Genomic DNA, 24,249 nt, shown 5'->3' on the forward strand with positions numbered 1-24,249 from the left:
AGTCGAACTACAAGGGCTCCAACGCCAGAAATATGTGGTCTGGACTAAAAACAATAACAGACTACAAAAGGACAACGAGTGGTGCTGAGGAAGTGTCTGCATCTCTCCCAGATGAACTGAACACATTTTATGCAGGCTTTGAGAAGCCCCCGGCTGTGGAGGCACAAAAGGCCAGGGATCCCTGCTCACTGGTTTTAACCAGTGCAGATGTGTGTAGATCTCTGAAAAGGATCAACGCACACAGGGCTCCTGGACCTGATGGCATCCCTGGCCGTGCTCTCAAGGTGTGTGCAGTTCAGCTGGCAGATGTGTTCACAGACATTTTCAATAGGTCACTGCTCCAGTCTGTAGTCCCCACATGTTTTAAAGAGTCCATCATTGTCCCTGTCCCCAAAAAGACAAAACCCATCTGCCTCAATGACTACCGCCCAGTTGCACTCACCTCCATCATCATGAAGTGCTTTGAGCGGTTAGTCAAAACTTTTATCACCTCCTCCCTCCCTGACTCACTGGACCCCCTGCAGTTTGCCTACAGAGCAAACAGGTCCACGGATGATGCCATCTCCCTCACCCTCCACACTGCCCTCTCCCACCTGGACCAGAGGAACACTTATGTGAGAATGCTGTTCATTGACTACAGTTCAGCATTCAACACCATTGTGCCCTCCAAGCTCATCATTAAGCTCAGGGACCTTGGGCTCAACAGCGCCCTCTGTGACTGGATCATGAGCTTCCTGACGGGCAGATCCCAGGCAGTGCGGATGGGGAACATCACATCCTCCACCTTGACCCTCAACACCGGAGCCCCTCAGGGTTGTGTGCTCAGCCCTCTCCTCTACTCCCTGTTCACGCACGACTGCGTGGCCACACACAGCTCCAACACCATCATCAAGTTTGCTGACGACACGACCGTCATCGGCCTGATCACAGACGGCGACGAGACGGCGTACAGAGAGGAGGTCAGAGCCCTGACATCTTGGTGCCAGGACAACAACCTCCATCTCAACGTCAGCAAAACAAAGGAGCTGATTGTGGACTACAGGAAGAGGCAGAGAGAGGCACACACACCCATCACCATCGACGGGACTCCTGTGGAGAGAGTCAGCAGCTTCAGGTTCCTCGGGGTAAACATCAGTGAGGACCTGACATGGACACATCACACCAGGGTCATATCCAAGACGGCTCGACAGCGGCTCTTCTTCCTCCGCAGGCTGCGGAAGTTCAACATGGACTCCAGGATACTCTGCAACTTCTACAGGTGCACCATCGAGAGTATCCTGACTGGCTGCATCACCGCCTGGTATGGCAGTTGCACCGCCCTCAACCGTAAGACTCTACAGAGGGTGGTGAAAACTGCTCAGCACATCACCAGGACGGAGCTGCCATCCATGGAGGACCTCTACACCCAGCGGTGTAGGAAGAAGGCCGGTAGGATATTAAAGGACCCCCATCACCCCAGCAACAATCTGTTCTGTCTGCTGCCGTCTGGCAGACGGTACCGCAGCATCCGGACCAAGACTACCAGACTCAGAGACAGTTTTATACCACAGGCTATAAGACTACTGAACTCCTGAGCTCTGTGAATGTCTACTCACATCAGTTTATAGTACACACCAGAAAAAGTTGGGACACAAGTCCACTTTTAGACAAGCTCCACAGTAAGTTTTTCCCAACTCCTCATTCAGTAATGTAATAATTCAATGTTCCCAAGTTATTTAAAACAGTGAGAATGCCAATCTATGCAAGTAATGTTAAACACATAAAGCCAATCGGTCCAGTCCAGACATCCTTGAACTTATACGGGGACCTGAACAAGGTCATCATGGGACTGTTCCACTTGTAATGCCATCTCAGGGGCTGACCCCATTTCAAAAAACCCTATTTGATAAAAAAATAGCAACACTAATCTTCAGCATTGATTAATACACAGGGTTCATCTATTTCAAAATTTTATATCCCCTGTAAAAAACCGGGCATGCGCCCAATAAACTTCAAGTAAAACCTGTGTAATTTTTTGGGTTTTTTAAACAAATGTATGAGCACGGAAGGCAACACTGCATCCTAAATATGGCAAAGAGCCCTTAAACTAGTGAGGCATGGGCACTCTGTGGGCCATTGTAACTGAGAGCACGATGCTGCCCTTCCAGCTGGGGGTGCAGTTCAGTACGGTCAACTTTTTGCTTAAATCACAAAGAAAAATAATTTAATTAAAACAAGTTTAACTGCAAACAATAAGGCCAGCATGGCTTAAAACAAATGAAAAGGTGCCCGGGGGTAGGCGCTTGAGGGACAGACAGGAAGAAAGATTATACAAGAAACAAATAAATCACTAATTCTTAGTTTTTTTGTGGTACAAAAAAAAAAACCGCAAAACTCACATAGACTAAAAAAGGTGAAAAAACTGATAGTGAGTAGGGGGTCCCTGAGGGGTCGGGGGCATTCCCCTCTCATCCCCACCGCGATTTTACACGTTCCCTGCACGTTTGAACATGCGCTTAAATCAAACAATCCGACAGTTATAGTAGTAAAGTAATAATTACATGGAAAACTGTAATATAAGGCCGTTAAGATGCCGGCCCAGTCGAATAAATATAAGAGTTTGTTCATAATTTAAGTTAATGCGGCTCGCTAAGCCAGTGTTAAATACTGATAAACAAGGATGATTAAACACGCACTTATCCCGGGTTGGTGTGAACAAAACAAACCGGTTATTGAGTGTTTAAAACGGTCCACAGTTTCGTATAAAGATTCATTTCCATTTCATATGTAATTGCACTTTTCTATTTCTCATTTTGTTCATAGAGCTTGAACATAATTATAACAAAGGAACGAAAAAACAAAATCCCCACGATTTTGTCAATGTAATTATGCCTACTTTTGTATAAACCCCCATCCAGCATTCAACAGTAATAACTGTTATCCTATTTTCAACTTCGAGTTTTAAAAATAGATAATTACAACCATGAACTATCTTATCTTACGCATGCCAATTACAGCTGGGAGTCGCAGAGCACATGAACGGACAGCTTGGACTAGGCTTCCCATCCCCGTGGCCACAATTGCATTTTTTTCCATACATTAATCGGGGGAAAGTTCCCTGCACTATTAATGTTTTTGGGGAGAGGAAACCCGGGGTGGGTTACCAATCACGCTGGTTAGTGTTCTGATAACAACCAAAAAGGCCAAAATACCAAAATGATTTCATTGCTGCACTTGCCTGCGGCTCTCTCACTTGCGGTTTTGGGCTTCGAGGTTCGCATTGCAGGGGAAAGGGGTCCATGATCAGGAAATTTAGCTTTTGACTCGAGGCATGTCAAGTCATTACAAGTAAAAGAGGCAAAGTCCGAGTCAAGTCTCGAGTTAATAGTATTCAAGTCCAAGTCGAGTCGTAAGTCATGCCGAATTTGATCAAGTCAAGTCTGAAGTCATTAAATCATGACTCGAGTCTGACTCGAGTCCAAGTCATGTGACTCGAGTCCACATGTCTGGTACACACATACATATATATTATAATACACATCTGCCATACACATCTGTTTATAGTACACACATCTATATATTATACATATCTGCCATATAGCCTACATCTGCTATACATAATATATGCATCTGCCCATACCTCCTCATTCAACAGTGTAAAGTGTTTAAATACTTTCAATGTATTCCACATATGTATATATTTCACATCCTCAAATCTTTATTGTTGTTATTGTAAATATTCTTCTCTCTTTTTGCACTATTTTATTTATCTTATTTGCACCATGTATGTGGAGTTGTTGGAGGAGCACGCGACATAAGATTTTCATTGCCAACATACGTTGTATCTGCTGTGCATATGACCAATAAAACCTTGAAACCTTGAAACCGGGAGAACTGTTGATGACAAGGACCTATTGTAAAGCTAATGGAATGGTTGGGCCATGTGTAGGATCCCACTCAGGGACTGGACCGCTAAAATACTTCAGAAAACACCTCTATTGAATGAAAAAAACAGTTGCAGTAGCGAAAGCACTAAGCTAATCAGGCATGGATAAAACACAGGATCAGTCTATGTGTCAAGGAGACACTAGTTTCTCCCCTGTCCAAGAACGGGAAATGGTCCGGTCTGACAGCGCACAATACATTTAAGTCATTATTTTTACCAAGTTAAATCCTGTTAATTGTTTTTGACTTTTATTAAACACTCAATATTTATTCGAAGACGTTTATTACCAGCAATGAGACATAGAGGCAACAGGAACTGCAACAGCATAAATATGCAAACCCGAGCCTACAGTTAAAACTACTGATGGAGATCAGAGGGGGACGGGAGGACTGTGGCACTTTCTGATGGCCCATTAGGTGTGAAACTTAAAGAGAGTCACAGCACTGCTGACCCAACTCGTCCTATGCTGAGGTGATGTCAGGATCCCTTGGCGTTACACTGGGAAGTTTTAGCATCGATCTTTAACTTGAAGGGAAGTCCCATAGCAACACAGAAAAGATGCTCATTTATGACCCAGTGGTCTGGTAAACTCTTATTTTGAAATGAAAAGAAACAGGTAAATACAGTTTCCCGCGTTCCTGAGCTGGTCAGACTTTCTGTCCTGACAGACAGGAAGAAAGTCCGACATTATACAAGCAAACAAATAAATAAAAACAAGGATAATTGTGGCTTATTGTTGAGTAATTATCAGTGTGTGGTTTAGAAAAGAATAACAAATTAGAAGGAAAAAACGACCGCGAAAAAGTCCGACATTATACAGTAAAAATAAAGAAGTAAGAACAATAATTGTGGCTTGATAGTGAGTAGGAATAAAGTTGTTGATAATCGCCGTGAGACCGGGTCGGCGGAGAGCATTTCTCCGCGATCTCAAGTCGTCTACCGTCGATTTTCAACTTCCCTGCACGTTGAAAATCGACGCTAAACAAACAAATACCAACAGTAATAGTTCAACAGTAATACAGTTAACAATGGACACTGTATATATTGTTGTCTGCTCGTGGTGAGATGACGAGGCTCCATTAGAAATAAACCTATTAGAGTGAATTACTGAGTTCAGGCAAGTTATTAACGTTTTAATGACGTTGACTACAGCATATTGGCATTTGTTAGTGCGTATGATACATTAAATGATCGTTATGATGATGATTAAAAATCATGCACTTCATCCCGTTGGATGTGATACAAAAACAAACCGATTATTTGTGTAGTTGTAAATACATGTGGATTAAACCACATGTATTTCGTTTTATTAAATATTTCATTTCATTTCACTATTTTATTTGCATATTTCTTTTTTCTATTTCTAACTATTTGTTTTGCTTCATATTGTATTTCGCTGCTGTAACAAACAAAAACAACAACAAAAAAACAATATCTAAATACATGTGTGTGTCCGGGCCATAAATGTAATTATGCCATCACTTTTCAGATAAAGCCCCGGCATCCACAGCTACTTCTGTATTCTACAGTATAATTCTTTTCACCTCCCGTATTGCTTTCAACCTTCCAGCTTTTATGGAGAAAATAAGTTATATCATTATAACCAGAGGCACGTTTCTCACTATTTTACGCATAAAAGTAACAGGCTGCTGTGTCTGTGCCAGAAGCAGCATGAATCAGCTGTTTAGTTCATGAGCTCCATGGTGGCTGCGTCCATCAATGCGCCACTTGGTGGACCGATGAGCCATTGCAGTTTCTATCCATATCAATTATCAAGGGGGCGTCACAAGTCTGAGCCGTGTCCACTACGTCACACTGGGGGTTTTCCTTTTGGCGAGAGCTGCAAAGGACCCGTACAAGACGGTGCGGGTGGGGACGCCGAAATCAAGTGATCTGTCTGTAGGTGTTACTCTCATGTATACCATTAATCAAATATACCACTGCTGGCATGGTGTGATTCACAGAGACGTGTCGGAGGTAGTTAATAATTCAAAGACTTGAATTAAACATTAAGCTTTGTGAAGTTCATTCTAGATCTTTCATTAGCCAAAATCATAGGCTCCTAATGTGTCTTTGCTGTTCAGGCTGTTCTCTGAGGTGCATTCTGGCAGAAATAGCCAATGCACTGTATTTATAAGAATACAATGTTTATTACTGTATGTATTAAACCATGTCTGTCATACTAGATAGATCATTACTGAAGAAGTGGAAAATTAGCATTTCTAAGTGTGTATATATATAAACCCTGTGCCTGGTACAGGAGACAACATGAATAAAGGAAATTGAATTGGTTTATTCTTAACGATTCCAGACTGCTATAAGCTGAGTCACCAGCCGACAGTCTGGTCTCATGGTGGCGGCATTGTGCTGCCTATAACACAGAGCTGTCTCCCTGCCAGATGAATAGTGGGTGGCAGCTTTTAAGCATAGCCTCCCAGCCCTTTGTTCAGAGAAGGTCATTAAGCCACTGCTGTGTGCAGTTGGTAAGATCTTCTGAATAACTGAGCAGTAAACAGCTGCGGGGGATAAGGCAATTTTTCCTCTAAAAATAGGACTTCCTTTGTCTCAGTTGAGGCAATACTGATAGCAGCAACACTGTTCAGATAGGATCATTTAACCCCTAAAACTACAAAACCTCATTCACTTACACTGTTTAGCTTACTATAAAACCATCACGGTATTTATTTTCTAAGAATTTAACTTAAAATGGTGTTTAATAGAATAGTTTTCTGTTTTTTTCATGAAATATATGGTTGATAAATAACGTTCACATTGCAGTCTCATGCTGAGGAGCTGTTTACTCCTCCCCCTCTCTCAGCGTGAACACTTCTTGATTTTTCCGAAGTTAAGAAATAAATGATTCCGTTTCTCCTGCGTTCCCATTCTATGCAGTTCATGACCTCCATAATTTTTGGCCATTAAAATAAGTCTCACTCACAGAATAAAAACAGAGGATATGAGTGTGAGACATGCTGGATCTTTTAAGATTGCTCTGAAGGAATCCTTGATTTTGATGTTTGCATTTAGAATTCCTCAGCAGTGTAATAAAGAATGTAGATCCTCCGGGATGAATGTGACCTTCAGTGCTCCATAATTGCTTGGATTTTAGATAAACTTATCTCCAGACCCCAGTGTGTTAGACTTAATGATCTGAGACTATTTTGACTCTCCCTGGAGTCCAGGGAAACAGTCTAATCTCCCTTTTTATTCACTCCTTGCACGCCAAGCAGCAAAGTAAATCTGAGCAATTTTAGGTCTCACATCTATGGAAACTTTAGTGAGACCTTCAGAGAGATTTGTGAGCTGGTTAATTATTCGTATCTTTGGTAGTAATATTAAATATTGACTTTAATTGAAAATCAACAGGTAGATTTTATGTGACTGTGGGAATATCTGTGGGTTCATTTTGATTTTTGATTTGAGTTTTTTAAAGAGCACTCTGTAAGGTAAAGCTCTCAATTTAGTTTAGAACATTCCATAAACCAACAAAATGACCATGCTACCGACTAGCCAATGGATGTATAAAGAGAACCGGATACAGCTTGCGTTTTCATTAAGCCCCCCTTCCAATCAGCTCTTTCACATCCGGTCTCGATTCTGCCACAGAAATGGAGGAACAAAAATAATTTTGGATCTGGCTTTCAGAGCATTTTAAAACTTTTAGACCCTAAGGATTCCAGTAAGTGTTCTCTTTTCAGTGCAAGTCAATAGCTGTAATACCATCGTTTGGCCACAATGAAACTTTTCTTCAACAACTGGCATACTACCTTGGGGCTTAAACTAGCCCTTCCTATTAGGGATGCACTGATTGCAAAAATTTCGGCAGATGCCGATACTGATGTTAAGAATAACATTTTTGCCGATACCGATGTTTTACTATGTAACCTGTAATAGTAGCACAATGCAGACTAAGGCAGCCTATCCCTTTAAGAGAGAGAGTGTGGGATACGTGTGTGTATGTGTAAGCGCGAGAGAGAGGATGAGCTAGCCATAGTAAGTTTCTGGAAGTTAATGGGAGTAGCAGCAAGTATAACAAAGTCACAAATATAAACGACGGCCTCCCAAGAACACTGAAGAATGGATTTAATTTACCGATCCTCCAGACACCTGGTACATGGGGCAGAAGTCCTGCAGCATGCAGCTCCTGTGAGGAGCCCCCCCCCCCCGAATGACTTTAAAGTTACGGGAGACCTACAGTCACTGTTCTAATCCTTCAAAATGATGCCCGGACTTCAGATTTGGTCCGTCAGATTTAAAAACAACGAGGCTCATGCGATTTCTCCTGTTTAACATAAACATCGGCGACTGCCATCGGTGATGTCACCTTATTTTACCGATGTGCCGATGTCTCACCGATGTATCGGTGCATCCCTACTTCCTATCATGTGATGTAACACCATTCTGCCATGAGTCAGCCATTCGAAGACAGAGAAATAAAGCAGCAACAGGGCCTGTCAATCATGGTAAAGGTTTGTTTTGAAAAATTGATTATTCAATCAATTAATGACAGAAACAAGACAACAACCTTTTGTTTTGTCCTCTCTCCGGGAGGCTCCTTCCCTGGAGAAGGGTGTGGCTGCCCGGGGGACAGACCTTCAGTTAGCAGTTAGCTCGGGGGTCTGCTCCAGCCCGCTGTGACTCCTGGTGATGGGCTTTTCTCTGGCTTAATCTCAGTTGCTAAAGGGGCTAACTGCAGCTCCTTCCAGCTAAGCAGTGCCACAAGCTGGGGTTTTGCTGCTGTCACTTTGGATTTAGTCCAATTGTTGCGGAGCATGCTGGGTTTGAAAGCAGTTGACAGATACTTTTAACAGAACCTACCTTCATTCAAAGGCTCGGTGCAGACAAGGTAAAACAGAACAGAAACTCCCAATGTAAGACAAACTACAATCCAACAAAGACTGAACAAAAACCAGTATGGGATCCACTGAAAAAACACATGGCTGATGTACTGTTAACTTAATCATATGATGGCAGTGTTATTTCACCATCTCACACACACTCTAAAAAGGAAAACTTTAATAAAATGTATTTTGCCATATGATTACACATAGTTGTAAAATGCACAATCATCACACTGAGCTGTACAGTGATGGATGACCTGTCACACCTCTGCAGGTATGCACAGATATTGAGGGGGGGTGCATAGGATAAGGCGGTGCTGGTTTATATTCTGGGGTGGGTAAAGGACACGGAGAGCAGAGTGACATTGGGCCTGAGAGAGAAAAGGAGATTTATGTTTCTCATCTGTTGAGCAAACAGTGAGGCGGAGCCGCTGTCTGCTCTCCATTACACAGCAGCCGACTGCAGCTGAGGCTTCCAGGCTTGGGGACAGGCTGTCCTCCTGTCTGTCCTTCTGTCTGCTTCCAGGCTCAGGGGACATGCTGTGTTTCTGGCTGTCGTCCTGTCTGCGCCGAGGTTCAGGGGATACGCTGTCCTCCGTCTGTCCTTCTGTCTGCCCTTCTGTCTGCTCCCAGGCTCAGGGGACACGCTGTCCACCTTTCTGCTCCCAGGTTCAGGGGACATGCTGTCCACCTGTCTGCTCACAGGCTCAGGGGCCACACAGTCCTCCTGTCTGGTCCAAATGGACGGACAGCTTCTCTTTCATCGTTGCCCAACAAAGGGAGTAAGGGACATTTTTGGGATCCCTGGGACTAAGTAGAACCCTTGGATCCAACCTAACACATTTCCTGCTTGTTAAACTCTTTCCTTCTCTTTTAGGTGCACAGCCCTGCAGTAGGCAAGGCAAAAATGAAGTCCAATTGTAATTACGTGATGCTGATGACTTTGAAGCAAGCATGTGAAATGAAAACAAATGGAAATCAGGACACCAAAGGAGAAAAAACTGAAAGAAAGAAATCTGTTTATAGTTACTACATGTAACTATAAATACAAGTATAGAAAGTGTCCTTGCCCATCACCTCCTCTGCTCTCATATTTTGAGATTCCATTTCCTGTTAGAAACATAGTTAGAAATAAAGTAAAGAACAACAAAGTTATTTTTTGTCTCCCATTATTTATGCAATGGAACTAAGGAAGTTCTGTGTTTGAACTGCATCTAGCCTGCCGGCTACTGAGAGGCAGAAAATAAATCCCAGCTGCTCTGTAGTTCTTCCTTGCATCCAACTAGGTCCCTGTCACATCAGATGATGATGTGGATGCAGGGCAAGCTATTCCAGTAAGGCAGCATGTACTAAAACAGGCGCCCACAAGTGGAATGCAGCTATCATAAATATCATTAAATACACATTTGCTTCTCATACTGTGACATTGTCTTCAGTGAAGAAGTTCTATGCTGGTCACCAGACTCCCACCTGTTTACCCATATAATCCCTGCCCATACTCACAAGAGAACTGATGTTTCCAGAAGCCTTTATTTACCTTTTCTCATCACGGAGGTCTATGGGGATGAAGATTGACTCACTGATGAATGTTTTTGGCACTTCAACAGAATGAACAGGGTGGTTAAATATTCAAGCTAGAGACCCGACTCAGTCAGGGTTAGGGTTAGAGTTTTATTGCAGGGTTGATTGGATTGTCGACACCTGGCTCCAACTTGACTCAGACTAGGTAGAAGAGAAGGACATAACTATTGGGCCACTTGGATGCTTAAGATCTCTATAATCTGGGTATATTTATACTCAGGAGTCAAGACACTTTTGCTTAATGGGAAATTCAAGCCCCTAGAAAGCAATCCAGGCAGTATTTGTAGTGGCCAAACAGTGGTTCTACAACTTCCGTGTCCGTCATGGGACATCATTGGGTCCAGAAATACTTTTTCCAATTGACTTACATTGGGAAAGAGACGTTTGTTAATCAGCATATCATTGTTGGAGGTAAATAAACTACCCAGTACGAACCTAATTAGCCCTGTAAATCATTAGGTCCGGAAAGTCCTAAAAGCTCTCCAGCCACGATGAACGGTATAGGCCAAAAGGAGCAGTATCCTCCATGGAAAAGGAGGCTAAAAGCTAAGATCAAGGCAAGATAGAGGGAAGTCACCCATATATCAGAACTATGGAGAGGTATGACAAGGAAAGAGCACCCGGAAAGGAAAGTGCAAAGATACAAGGGGAACTAAACACCAGCTACGGGTCACAAGAACAGTAACTCGAAACAGTAGGACCAGACAAACTCATTTTTGAGGATCGACTAGAAGAAGCTTAGGAATAAATGCAACATACATGGGTACTGGATTGCTTTGAACTCTCTGTGATCAAGACAACTCTAGAAGCCAAGTCAAAGCCAATTGCACAAGTTACAATCAAGTGGGTCATCTACCCTCAAGACACTCTGTTATTGTGGATGTACAGGAAAGCTGCAAATACCTTGGGAAACCAAATGGAAACCAGGATGAGGCCGCAATGAATGCAGCCACAGAGTACCTACACAGAGCAAGGCATATTGTGAAGAGTCAGCTGTGTTTGAAGAACAACGTCCGAGCCATCAACGCATACAAACTGGTATAATAAACTGACCAAAGAAAGAGATAGAGGCTGCTGATATCAGAAAAACTCCTCACAATGCATGAAGGCTTGCGTCTGTAGTCCAGCCCCCTGACACTATGCACCAGAGGGTGGTCGAGGCATCAGGGCCACTATTCAGGATGAAACAACTAAAATCCAGGAGTACACCAGGAAGATAGCTGCAAGTGATGACATGCTGAGTGAATGGCTCAGCCTGCAGAAACCCAATAAGGAGGCAGAGGGAGAGGAGGAACCATCATGGAAGGACAGGCCCCTGAATGGCATGTACCACAGACAGATAGAAGTGGCTGATATCGACAAATCATTCCAGTGGCTGGATCAGGTTGGTCTGAACAATAGCTCAGATGCACTAACGATGGCAGCAGGAGAACAGGCACTGAGCACCGGATCAATAGAGGTTGTACCGGTGTAGTACAGCCGGGTGCAAGATGCAATCAAGTATGGCATACATAGAACGCTATGACCATGAGTTTACAGGAACATCTGTGCCCTGAACTGGCTTAAAGTCCGAAGGTCAAAATGAGCGGCACCACTAGGATGGCTGAGAATGAGAAGGCTAAGATCCTGTGGGACTTCCAGATCCAGACTGATAAAATGGATGTTGGCTAACCAACTAGACATTGTAGAGGTGGACAAACAGCAGAAGAAGATAGACGTTGCCACCCCAAGCGACAGCACCATCACAAGAAGGAACACAATAAGCTTGGGAAGCACTGAGGGCTCAGAAAAGAGCTACAGAAGGTTTTGAAGGTGAAGACAACAGTGGTTCCAGTGGTGATTGGAGCACTCCGGGCAGTAACACCCAGCAAATCCCAGGAACAACATCCGAGAGCTCTGCACAGAAGAGAGCAGCCCTAAGACTGCTAAAATACATATATTCTTTCAAGATACTGCGCAGGACCCTCAGGGGAGGGCCTGGGTCTGAAGGAAAGGCGAACCCCAGATTGTCCAGGACATTATTTTCCATTGATCATTACTTTTTGAAATGTTAATTGCTTTATTGTGTCATAACATATCAAGACAATAAAATATAGCATATAATATATGCGTTTTAAATATTTATCACAAGCATATGTGCTTTACAAAATTACCAAAGCAGATTCATGTTGTTGTGGTGACTATTGCCACTCAATATCATCAGAGATTGGCTAAACTGGGCAAACTAATTTGACGCGTGTAATGTCCATTCACAGCAAAGTTTGTAGCTTTCAATACCATTTATTTTTAACTATGTACATGCTACACACTCAAAAAACGGTTGCTCTTCCCAGTCCCAATTACCGCATCTGTGTCGGTGAGGTCAACTAAATACCTTGTGCCCCATTGGGCCATCCAGTGCTACAACAAAACATACAAATGGGCACAACAGTTGTAGCTTCATTTGACGCATAAACACATTTAATAAAGAACTACCAGAATATTGTTGTGAACTGCAGAAGACACACTTGCAATAAATATCCTCAGGTCAACATGCCTGTTACACAGAGCCAGAACACTGAGGTCTCTATTGTGCAGATGATGGAGAAACAGCTCAGTTTTCTTTCCAACAGGCCACAAAGGTCAATGTGTGCATCAGTCCTGAGCTGTCAGCTCATCGGTAAACAACAAACACAATGTTTTATTGACGGGGCCATGGCCTGCCGTGCTGCCTGCTGTTTGTCTGTGCAGGAGCTCAGGCTGTGACAACAGTTCTGAGTCTGTCGCAGCGACACCTCTGCTTCTATTCATGGTTGCTATTGGTTTCATTGAACTGAAGAGGTCTGTGCATCAGTTACAGTTGGAGGAAATGAAAAGGCAGCATAATGCACTGGAGCGGTGTCTATGTCCTGTGGGTGTTTGAATGGTAGCGATGCTGTATTGAGTTTCTCAGGTTGTTAAACTCGATGCAATATTAATCCAGGAATTATAAATGATTTGTTCAGGCCGCCAGGTGCCGGTGCAGCTGGAGGCCTGCTTTAGTTAAAGTACTTTTTACCTGTGACCAACCCCATGTTTGTGTGTGCGTTGGGCGGGGGATACTAGAAAATATTAGGAAATCAGAATCATCCTTTTCACTAAAACACATGTAAATATTGTATTCAGAACACATAAGAGGTCTCATTTTCATATTGCTGGACACGCAGCCTCACCAGCGTTAGACAGTTATACTAACAAGATTTAAAATGTTGTACGTGCCTGTAGGTCATTGCTTCCTTGTTTTTATGACTATAGAACTCACGTAAATTAGGAGGTCGACCTCTGCCAATGCCAATCTGCTTCGAAAAGTAATGGCCTCTTCCTTGTCGTCTTCTCCCTAACACTCTATCCTTAGCTGTAAAAACAAAGGGGGGTGGGGAGGCAGTAGCTCAGTCCGTAGGGACTTGGATTGGAACTAAAGTGTGGACTGGTATCTTGACAGGTGCCAGTTTGCCTCTTGGGTACTGCCAAGATGTCCTTGAACAAGCCCCCCCACACTGCTCACTGGCACTTTATAGTAGCTGCCCACTGCTCTTAAGTCAGGGATGTAGGACAGAGATTACATTTCCCCTAATACTGTGTCAATGTGTAACTTCGAAGTCAATTTAATTTGAATCCTCCATTTGCAAATGCAGTCCATTTACTACAGTACAGCATGCGGTTGGTGGTCAACCGCCTAGTTGGAGTTAATAGATGTTTATGATACCAAATCAGAACCAGAGAATATTTGACACACATTCATCAATTCTTATAATGGTTCTCTGTGTCTTTGTTTTCTTCTATTAACATGTTAGAGGTATCACCTTAACAGAGTCTTTCCCATAAACTAAAGATACCAAACAAGTTCAATATGTTCTCTTTTATACCTTCATGGTGTTACCTGTTTTGTTGTACTGTCTTTGTTTGGCACTCTCTGACATACTGAAGATACTTTCATATCCTATAGAGTGATCCCTTGTCCATATCCCTTAACCTTACCCTTATCCCTTAAGGCTTCTTGTTTATTCCCAAGGGAAAATTCAGTTTTTCAATACATACACATGCAAAGGACCTACACACATTGGGTCTGAATGCATATACAGACATACAAACTCATACATTTCTGCTATGGATATGTCACAGAGCAACCAAGCTGACAGTTTTTCCGGCACCAGGGAGCAGTAAGAAGTTTGGTGCCTTGGTCAAGGGCATCTCGGCAGTGCCCTGATTGTGAACTTCACATTTTGGACTGATCGGGACTTGAACCTGCAGTCCTACGGTTTCCGAGCCAAGTCCCTACAGACTGAGCGACTGTTGTCTTTTAAAATTAAAATGCCATATGTTGTGTCATCATCATTAATGAAGACTAATGCATGAGTGAAGGAGAAAACAAGAGGCCAAGACAGCGAGGGATAATAAGCAGGCTAACTGCTAACCTGCTATGGCCAACTGATTTAAGATGCAATATGTGTCTCTGAACGAGGGCCAAGAGGTCAAAGGTCAAAGCAGGATTTGACAAAAACAATGAAATAATCTCCATCACTCCATATTAGAGACACTGCTCTCCTGTGTCCTCCATCACATCTGTTGAAACACTCATTCAGCAGACACGTCTCATGATGATGACCTCACCATCCATCTGGTGCTTTCAGGGAAGAAGCTATTATCAAACACTGTCACGACAATGCCATCATCCTAACATACATCCTCAGGTTTTCTTTAATCTAGACCAGGGGTTGCCAAACTATGACCCGGGGGCTAAATGCGGCACACAGCCATTTTTAATCGTCCCTCAGCTAATTCAAAAAGTATAATGAAATATGACCCACAATTTAAACTTGTGCTTGTCTTATATTGTACTTCTTAAATATATATATGTTAAAATACATTAGTGTTTATAAGCCCAATCTTCAAATAAATAAAGTAAATTCAAGTTGAAAACTTTTTCTAACAAATGTTAGTTGATAAGAAAAAAGCCCAATAACTTATTTACATAACCAGCTTGAAATATAGCCTTCATATTTCCTCTTATTATAAACACTCTGAAGCTTCTGTTTAAGGAATGAGCTGCCAACTAAATAAATGAAACCCTATGGGGAGCTGTGATGTAGCTGATTTTTCTTAAAACATTTTCAAATATCAAGCATAATTGACCTACATTTGATTGATTTTGCTAACTTATAACTTAACTAATGACACAATATACCTCAGCTCTAGTGAGGGGTCCAGCCCTTCGTAGTTTTTTCTGTATGCAGCCCTCAGTGAAAAAAGTGTGGACACCCCTGTTCTAGACTGAATATCTGACAAGCAAACAGAACATTAAATACAGGCTTGGAGGACGAAAAGACCACATTTCAAACGGAAATCAGCTTACTAGCATCTATAGATTGTCCTGAAAAGCCAACCGCAACGTGGATTACACAATTGAATTAAATGATTGATTACGAGACTGCACATTGTATAAAAGACTAACATGCATTTGTTTCTATTAGCTAACCGTGCTACCACAGCTACTGTTCCTGTGGTTCCCTGTCGTACATGAAATACAATTTAGTTCATCAAAAGATGACAATACAAAACACTACAGACTAAATACACATAAAGGCCAAATAACAGAAACAAGACAGAGAAAAGCAAATTAAAATGGAAAAGTAGTTTGTTTTTATAATATGGTCTGACAAAAAATTCTGCAGTTCACTTTATGTCCGCTAACCAGCTTTTCCTGGAGCATTTACCCACATCAGTGAACTCAGCTAGATTTATTTTCTTACTTATAGCAGCACATTTTGCTGAGCAAACTGTGGCAAAAGCTTCTGAGTGGACACTGAGTTAATTACAGTTTCCAAGTTGAGTAGTGAACTTTAATGCTCACATTTTATAGGATAATAAAGCCTGTCCTGCAAGAAGGTCAATACCATTCAAATGGTTTATCCCCATTGGACCATGAATACGCTAAGCAACTGTTAAATTCCAATCGTCTATAAAAGCGTATGAGTTATGACTCATGAATCAGTTAATTTCATTAGCTAATACTTTTCCTCCCTATTAGAATTTCTAACGTACCTTTTTTCAAATAATTGTATTTTTACTGCGTGAGTGGGAGATTTTCAAATGTCTAATATCCAGGTTGAGATGATGGTTAGATGTTGGTACTGCATATTGTGGGTTACAGGCTACATTAAAGACCTCATTCAGGACATTATATAATGGAAACATTGACAAGTTGACAAGCTCCAACCCACCGCTCCAGAACATTTTCAAGTCTTCTACATTAATCCACAACTGGTGAGGAATACAATTATTGAATTATTGTATTGAAATGATGTTATCATACCTTCACTGATAGATGTATAAATAGTACTGGACACAGCGTTGGAGGAGAGGCACTGTTCATTCCTATGAAAGTTCCACAGTGGTGCATGAAGCAAATATGGCCTGACGGTATGTACAAAAAATACATGGATCATCCCTGGACCTTCTGGATATTTCCACATTCATTGTGCCCATAGAGCTTGCGTTTTCCTTAAAACCCACCCCCATCATTAAACCCCACCTCCCAGCTGCTACATCACATCCGGTCTTGGCTCAGTCAAATTAATGGAGAGAGAATATAATTCTGGATATGGCTAAGTGCATTTTAAATCCTAATGATTTAAATGAGGTCTGTTCAATTATTCAGACCTTTAAGTTGATTTACTTCAAATAAATGATTTACAGATGTCTGTTTTTCCAATGTAAGTTAATTGGAAAAAGTGTTTTTGCTCAATAATGTAATTTGGTTGCTTCCAAGCAGGAAATAGAATGTCATGTGGCCCATGCAGAATAATTATATTCAATTATATTTGACAAATTTACAACAAAGAGTAAAATATGTGCTTTGGCAGTTTAATTTCTCAGAGTCCCTGTCTCATTAGCATGTGGAGGACAGAGCTCCAGTGTTCAGAATGACCTCAGCAGCTTGTCAGACTCTTGTGTGATACAGCTCTATGCTGGCCTGTTGTCCCGCTCTCTGATGCTGTTATTAATGCTATGATTCATTGGCCCGTCAGATGCTTCTCCCTTCATCTGGCTGAGGCTTGTGAGGGTCAGCACAGGTTAAGTGCCTCGCCTGAGGGCAGAGAACCGAGATCTGAGCTGCATTCCAATGTCCAGACTCTCCTGCCTTCTGCAGGAAGTAGCGCCTGCAGCTGTACTCTGCCCTGAGGAAGGGAGAGCACATGCTGCTGTTAACTGGGATCAACAGTGAGTGCTGTGTGGCAATACGTCCAAATGATGAAGCCCGCACTACAGTGCCCATGCATATTTAAAACAGTCTGGTACTGTTTTTACTGCAGTGCTGTCTAGGTGAGCAGATTGAACACAAAGCAAATTGCCAATTGGGTAAATTTGACTGCAGCAGTTTAAAATCTGCATGTTTTAAGATATGTGGGGACTTGCTGATTGACTGGTCATTTGACCAGGCCATCAACAACCTTTTGGAAGATAACTTTTGGTCTCAGAGGAGGTCTGAAGGTGTAACAGTACGGTCAGGGTTGAATATTTACAGCATATCCTATATTATTTTTACATAACAGACGACTGGTGACTGCTTATCACAGTCAATACAGCTGAAAATAACCTGCATATGAATTTACATATATGATTTAGTCCAGACCAGTGCAGTTGTCCCATCGCGTTGCTGTTGCAACTTCCGATAAAGTAACCTGATTTTTCACATTCCTATTGGATTACGTTTTCTGTTTACATTTTCTTTGCAATAACTTTATTGGCAGTCCCTCCACAAGTTAGTTTCACTTCATCAATTTCAATCAATCAATCAATCAATCAATCAATCAATCAATCAATCAATCAATCAATCGGAATGCTTTTTGAATCCCAGGGGAAATAAGGTTTTGTGATAAAATAAATACATATTTATAAAACATTAGTTGAAATAGAAATGTGACGCAGGGTCTGAGGCATAGGAACGATACAGGTCATCCTCCACTGCACTGAGACCCTGTGAAGACTCAAGATGAAGTCTCAGGCTCATGGTGAGGACATGATGAAGACTCAGGCTCATGGTGAGGACATGATGAAGACTCAGGCTCATGGTGAAGACATGATGAAGACTCAGGCTCATGGTGAAGACATGATGAAGACTCAGGCTCATGGTGAAGACATGATGAAGACTCAGGCTCATTATGAAGACATGATGAAGACTCAGGCTCATGATGAAGACATGATGAAGACTCAGGCTAATGATGAAGACATGAGGAAGACTCAGGCTCATGGTGAAGACATGATGAAGACTCAGGCTCATGGTGAAGACATGATGAAGACTCAGGCTCATGGTGAAGAAATGATGAAGACTCAGGCTCATGGTGAAGACATGATGAAGACTCAGGCTTATGATGAAGACATGAGGAAGACTCAGGCTCATGGTGAAGTCTCAGTTTTAGGGTGAAGACATGATAAAGCTCTTAGTGCAACCTTCGTCTATGGGAACAAAAAAAAAAAAAAAAATGTTTTCTGATTTATTTGTAGAAATGTTCAATACAGTGTACAGTAGTCCTCACAAGTAAGGATATTAAGAAGGTAACAATGTTCACAGTCAAGCCAAGGTGAGGATACAATGGACCATCCCCCCACCCCCAATCCCACAGATGAAAAAAAAAGCAAAGCAAAGCAAAGTTAATGGCTACACTAACTACGACAATCCAAACAAAGCTGCTGCATGCTACTTATGCGGGCTACAGATTAGGTGGCGCGGGGCGTCGGCGTGTAGGTGCGCATCACTGGCGCACTGGCATGGTCAGTCAATGGTGGCAGTATCCAGTTGAAGAGACCTGACGTGATTTAAGAAAGGCTCCCAGACTTTAGAGAATGTATAAAGAGATCCATGCAGAGTGTATTGAACTTTTTCCAGTGACATAAAATGGAGTGCATTCCTTATCCACTGAGTGTGGGACGGTGGGTTGGAATTCTTCCAACGTAACAATATGACCCGTTTTGCTAGGAGTGTGAGAAAGGCCACAAGAACACAAAAGTAGGAAGGTAGTAAAAGGTCAACAGGCAAGACACCAAACACAGCATCTAATGGCGAGGGACAAATGTTGGGAGATGTGATGTCCGAAAGAGAGTCAAAGACACCCTTCCAGAATGACTCAAGGGCGGGACAGGCCCAGAACATGTGACCAAGGCTGGCTGGTCCAAGGTGGCATTTGTCACATTTGTCATCAGTGTCCGGAAAGATACGAGACAGTCTACTTTTGGACCAGTGGACTCTGTGAACCACTTTGCATTGTAACACTCCATGACGAGCACAAATAGAAGACGAGTGCACCCATTTCAGAGCACACTCCCAGACTGCAGGGCCTATCTCTATATTAAGATCTACCGAACCATGCACTACATAAACTGAGGACTCGTGTGTGAGAAAGGTGTTATACAGTCTTGAAATGGTACCTTCAAGGTAGGGATTAATTTTGAAAATGGTATCTACGAGTGTGGGAGAAGGAATAGCGGGAAAGTTGGGGAAATGATTACGTACGAAGTCCCTGATTTGCAAGAATCTGAAGAAGTGAATGGGTTGCAAGTTATATGAGTGAGTTAACTGGCTAAAGGGAGCAAATGTACCATCTATATACAGATGGTTAAAGTATATGGTCCCTTTCACTCTCCAGCTTAAGAAAGCCTTGTCAATTGTGGAGGGAGTAAACAAGGGGTTCGCGTATATAGGAGCCAAACCAGATATGGACTGGGGTCCAAAGTGTCGTTTGAATTGTGTCCAGATCTTAAGACATTTTTTAACAATGAGATTATTAGAGTAGACTGATGGTGATGAAGTCAAGAGGAAGCACAGGAGGGACATTGGGGAAGAGGAACCGCATGAAGCCATCTCAACCGGCAGCCAAGGAGGGGGTTGTCTGGTAGAGGGGCACCAGTACAACATAGCTCTGATGTTTGCTGCCCAGTAATAGAGCATAAAGTTGGGTAGCGCTAGCCCACCCAGCTCCTTAGGTTTTTGTAGAGTCTTTCTTTATTCTAGGGACCTTCTTGTTCCATAGAAATTGAGAGATTGTGCTATCAAGTGAGTGGAAGAATCTTTTTGGGAGGAAAATGGGTATACATTGAAAGAGGTATAGAAATTTGGGTAACACATTCATTTCAACACAGTTTATCCATCCGGCAAGAGAGAGAGGGAGGAGAGACCACCGCAGAAAGTCCTGAGACACCCTGGCAAGCAGAGGGGAGAAATTCAATTTATATAGGTCTGAGTATTTTTTTGTTACATGAACACCCAAGTATTTGAAACATTCAAGAAATGTCTTGAAGGGTAGGTTAGACAGGATATTCTAAGGCCGTAGTGTTAATTGGCATAATTTTGCTTTTATGAAGGTTTAGTTTATAACCTGAAATTCTACCAAACTCCTTCAATAAAGTAAGGGCAAGAGGGATAGATCTGTCCAAGTCAGAGACAAAGACTAGGAGATCATCTGCATACAATGACACTTTATGTTCAACACCCCCCCTTGAGATACCCTGTATCTGGCTGGACCTGAAGGCCACAGCCAGTGGCTCGATGGCAAGTGCAAACAACAGTGGGGAACGAGGACAGCCCCGACGGGTCTCACGCTTGAGGGGAAAATAGTCAGAATAATCATTATTTGTACGAACACATGCTTGGGGGGAAGTATACAAAAGCCTGATCCATCATATAAATGCATTGCCAAAGACAAAAAGGCTCAAGACATGGAACAGATAAGTCCACTCTACACGGTCAAATGCCTTCTCTGCATCCATTGAAATAACCGCTTCTGGGGTGGTGGAGGGTGTGGATCCATACATAATATCAAATAAACGTCTGATGTTATGGAAGGAGTGTCTGTCTTTGACAAACCCTGTTTGGTCCGTGGAGACAATAGTTGGCAGAACAGACTCCAGACGTCCAGCCAGCATTTTGGCCAGCAGCTTGACATCAGCACAGAGCAAAGAGATTGGGCGGCAATTGCCACAAGAAAGGGGATCTTTAGCTTTCTTCAATATAAGAGATGGTGGCCTGTCTTAATGTAAGGGGGAGCATTCCATTTTGCATCGACTCATTAAACATGTTAAGTAGAATTGGGGATAATTTGTCTGTAAAGGTCTTATAGAATTCAGCCGGGAGGCCATCAGGGCCAGGGCATTTCCCGCTCTGCATCAGCATTAGTGCACTTCTGAGTTCACCCACTGTGAATGGCTCATCTAGTGTAGATGACGTAGCATGGTCGATAGAGGGGATTTCCAGGGGGTTAAAATATTGTTCAAACTGTGTCTCATCAGCTATACTTTCCGAGGAGTACAGTTTTGCATAAAAGTCTCTAAAATTATTGTTGATTTCCTGTGGATTAATAGTTGTCCCATCAGCAGTGCTAATCTGGGTAATGTGTTATGATGAAGAAGTTTGTGGGATTTGATGTGCAAGCAGTTTACTTGGTTTATCTCCAAATTCGTAGTATGTGTGGCGTGCTTTTAGCAGCCTTATCAGAAGCCAAAATGTCAAATTCAGCCTTTTTTCATGAGTAATTATTTTAGAATATCTGGGTTAGGTGAATCTACACACTTTGACTGCAATTCTGATATATCCTTAGAAAGGCTTCTGCTCGTTTCTGTGGAGATCTTTTTCTGGTAGGCCGAGTAAGATATTATCTCTCCCCGCAGGTAGGCCTTACATGCCTCCCAATAATCACTGCTGATGCATCCAGGTTTACATTAGTAGAAATATAAAGATCAATGCGGCTGTTGATTGTGGTGACAAGGTTTGGGTCAGAGAGCAGTAGAGAATTGAAGCGCCAGGGCGTGCGTGATGCAGACCTACCAGGCAGAGAGATGTCCATAATAACAGGTGCGTGGTCTGAGATAATAATGGGATTATAGGAGCATGATTTGATAAGAAAGGAGCTTACTATCAATGAGAAAGTAATCAATGCGTGAAAATGTGCCATGCACAGGGGAGAAGAAAGGAAACTGTCTAACACAAGGATTGAAGAAACAGGTTGAAAAAAGTTGTAGTTATCCCAGTTTGGGCCATACACATTTGCCGATATTAAACTACTACTTCCCATTTTACCTGTGATGATGACATAGCGCCCGTTTGTGTCTGACACTACTTTGGTCACTGAGAATGGGACTGATTTGTGAATGACAATTGCAACCCCCCTTGCCTTAATTGAGGATGAGGAGTGGTATAGTTGTCCCACCCAACCCCTACGAAGTTCAAGGTGATCTGACGACTTAAGGTGAGTCTCCTGTATAAAGGCTATTTTAATATTTAAAGTTTTCAACTGAAATTACATTTAGCAAAAAACCCAACCCATTTTGTGGCCGTTATAGAGGAGTTCGCCTCGCTTGCGTGCCTCGCGGATGATCAAATCCTTGATTTGGAAGCGGTGGAACCGTACGATAACAGGTCGTGGCCGTCCACCTGGAGCAGGTTTCAGTGCAAGGCTTCTGTGGGCTCGGTCTAGCTCAGGGGGAGAGCCAAGAACCTCCGTACCAAAGACATCCACAAGGAACTGGGAGAAGAAAGCAGATGGACGAGTGCCTTCAGCATCCTCAGGTAGCCCAACGATTCTGAGGTTCTGCCATCTGCTTCGCCCCTCTAGGTCAGCCATCTTGGTTTTTAGTGACTCATTTTGGTGGTGCAAGGCAGAGCATGCTTTCTCCAGTTGTTGAAGACGATGGTCGGCGTCAGTGACATTCTCTTCAAGAGAGGAGATTCGTTGCCCGTGGTCGGTGATTGTGGAGTTTATAATGTCCAGTTTGGAATTCAGGGATTCAAAGGAAGATTTGAAGTCAGCAGAGAGGACACTTCTATGTCCTTCCAGGAGGGAGCTAATCTCCGCCATGCTAACACTAGCAGACGAAGCAAAGTTGCATTTATCCTGCTTTCCCTTCTATTTTGACATTGCTAGTTTGCCGGCTGTGTCAACACTAGTTTAAAAGTCCATTACGACTAAAAACTTTGACCAGGTAGGGTTGAAAAAGGTAAAAATAAACGTGGTTGTGGGGACGAGCTGTGAGCACACGTCTACTCCTCACGTCTCATACCGGAAGTCCCCGATGGGAACATTGATGGGAACGTTGATGGGAACGTTGATGGGAACATTGCTGGGAACGTTGATGGGAACATTGATGGGAACGTTGATGGGAACGTTGATGGGAACATTGCTGGGAACGTTGATGGGAACATTGTCTGAACAGTCCGTAGACCATCTAAGGAATGCTGTGTTCAGATATTTCCTGGTGCAGCCATGTTTGCGTGAAGATAGCTGACGTTGTTAGCTGTTCCATTCCATTAACCAGTGATCTTGCCGATGATGAGAGGGGGGAGACACAGCTTACATCTCCTTTTTTTGGTTCATGTTGGCTGATTACTGCTTAAGAAATTGGAAGTGTCACATCCCTTCGATTTAAGTCCCAGGTGAAACAGAACCGATCACAGAGTGTGTTATATCCAGTTAATGTTAAAGCGTTACTCTGTCTTCCCACATTTGTATCAGTTGCATTCGAAACGATGCAAAGACTTCAGCTCTCCAGTGATAACACTTTACCCATGAGGAACCGAGCAGCCAGGAATAGCTGAGGAGGTTCAGCCGCATGCACACTGACAGCTGCGGAGATTAGAGTGTGTTTTATGGATGTACTGCAGTTCACATAAACATTATTACATTCAACGGGAAGGAGCAGAGGGAACCATGGAGGAGAGAGAAGAGCTGCAACCAAGGGAGGAGAAGGAGATGGGTGAGTGGGCAAACGTGACAGTCAATGGATAGGGGAAGGTGGAGGAGGGAAATAGAGCAGAAAGAGTGTGAAGAAATGAGAGGAAGCTTGGCGTAATGAAGGTTAAAGGTAGAACTTGTGTGAGTGAGGACCTGAGATGTT

General features: G+C 42.8%; 1 protein-coding gene across 2 annotated transcripts in view; it reads left to right on the top strand.

Annotated features, from left to right (window-relative positions):
* The window catches only part of gabbr1b (gamma-aminobutyric acid (GABA) B receptor, 1b), a 179,545-nt gene that overhangs the window by 55,499 nt on the left and 99,797 nt on the right, over positions 1-24,249 (top strand). Inside the window, exon 1 of one of the 2 annotated variants that reach the window (XM_063900079.1) lies at positions 23,891-24,108. The exons of the other annotated variant lie outside the window; for it this stretch is intronic. Coding sequence (XP_063756149.1) covers positions 24,006-24,108 — 103 coding nt within the window. The 5' untranslated portion in view covers positions 23,891-24,005. Of the gene's footprint in view, positions 1-23,890; positions 24,109-24,249 lie in introns of those variants that run through there. 2 annotated transcript variants of the gene reach the window in all.

Source organism: Eleginops maclovinus, chromosome 13 (genome assembly GCF_036324505.1).
Source record: "Eleginops maclovinus isolate JMC-PN-2008 ecotype Puerto Natales chromosome 13, JC_Emac_rtc_rv5, whole genome shotgun sequence".
Taxonomy (NCBI): Eukaryota; Metazoa; Chordata; class Actinopteri; order Perciformes; family Eleginopidae; genus Eleginops; species Eleginops maclovinus.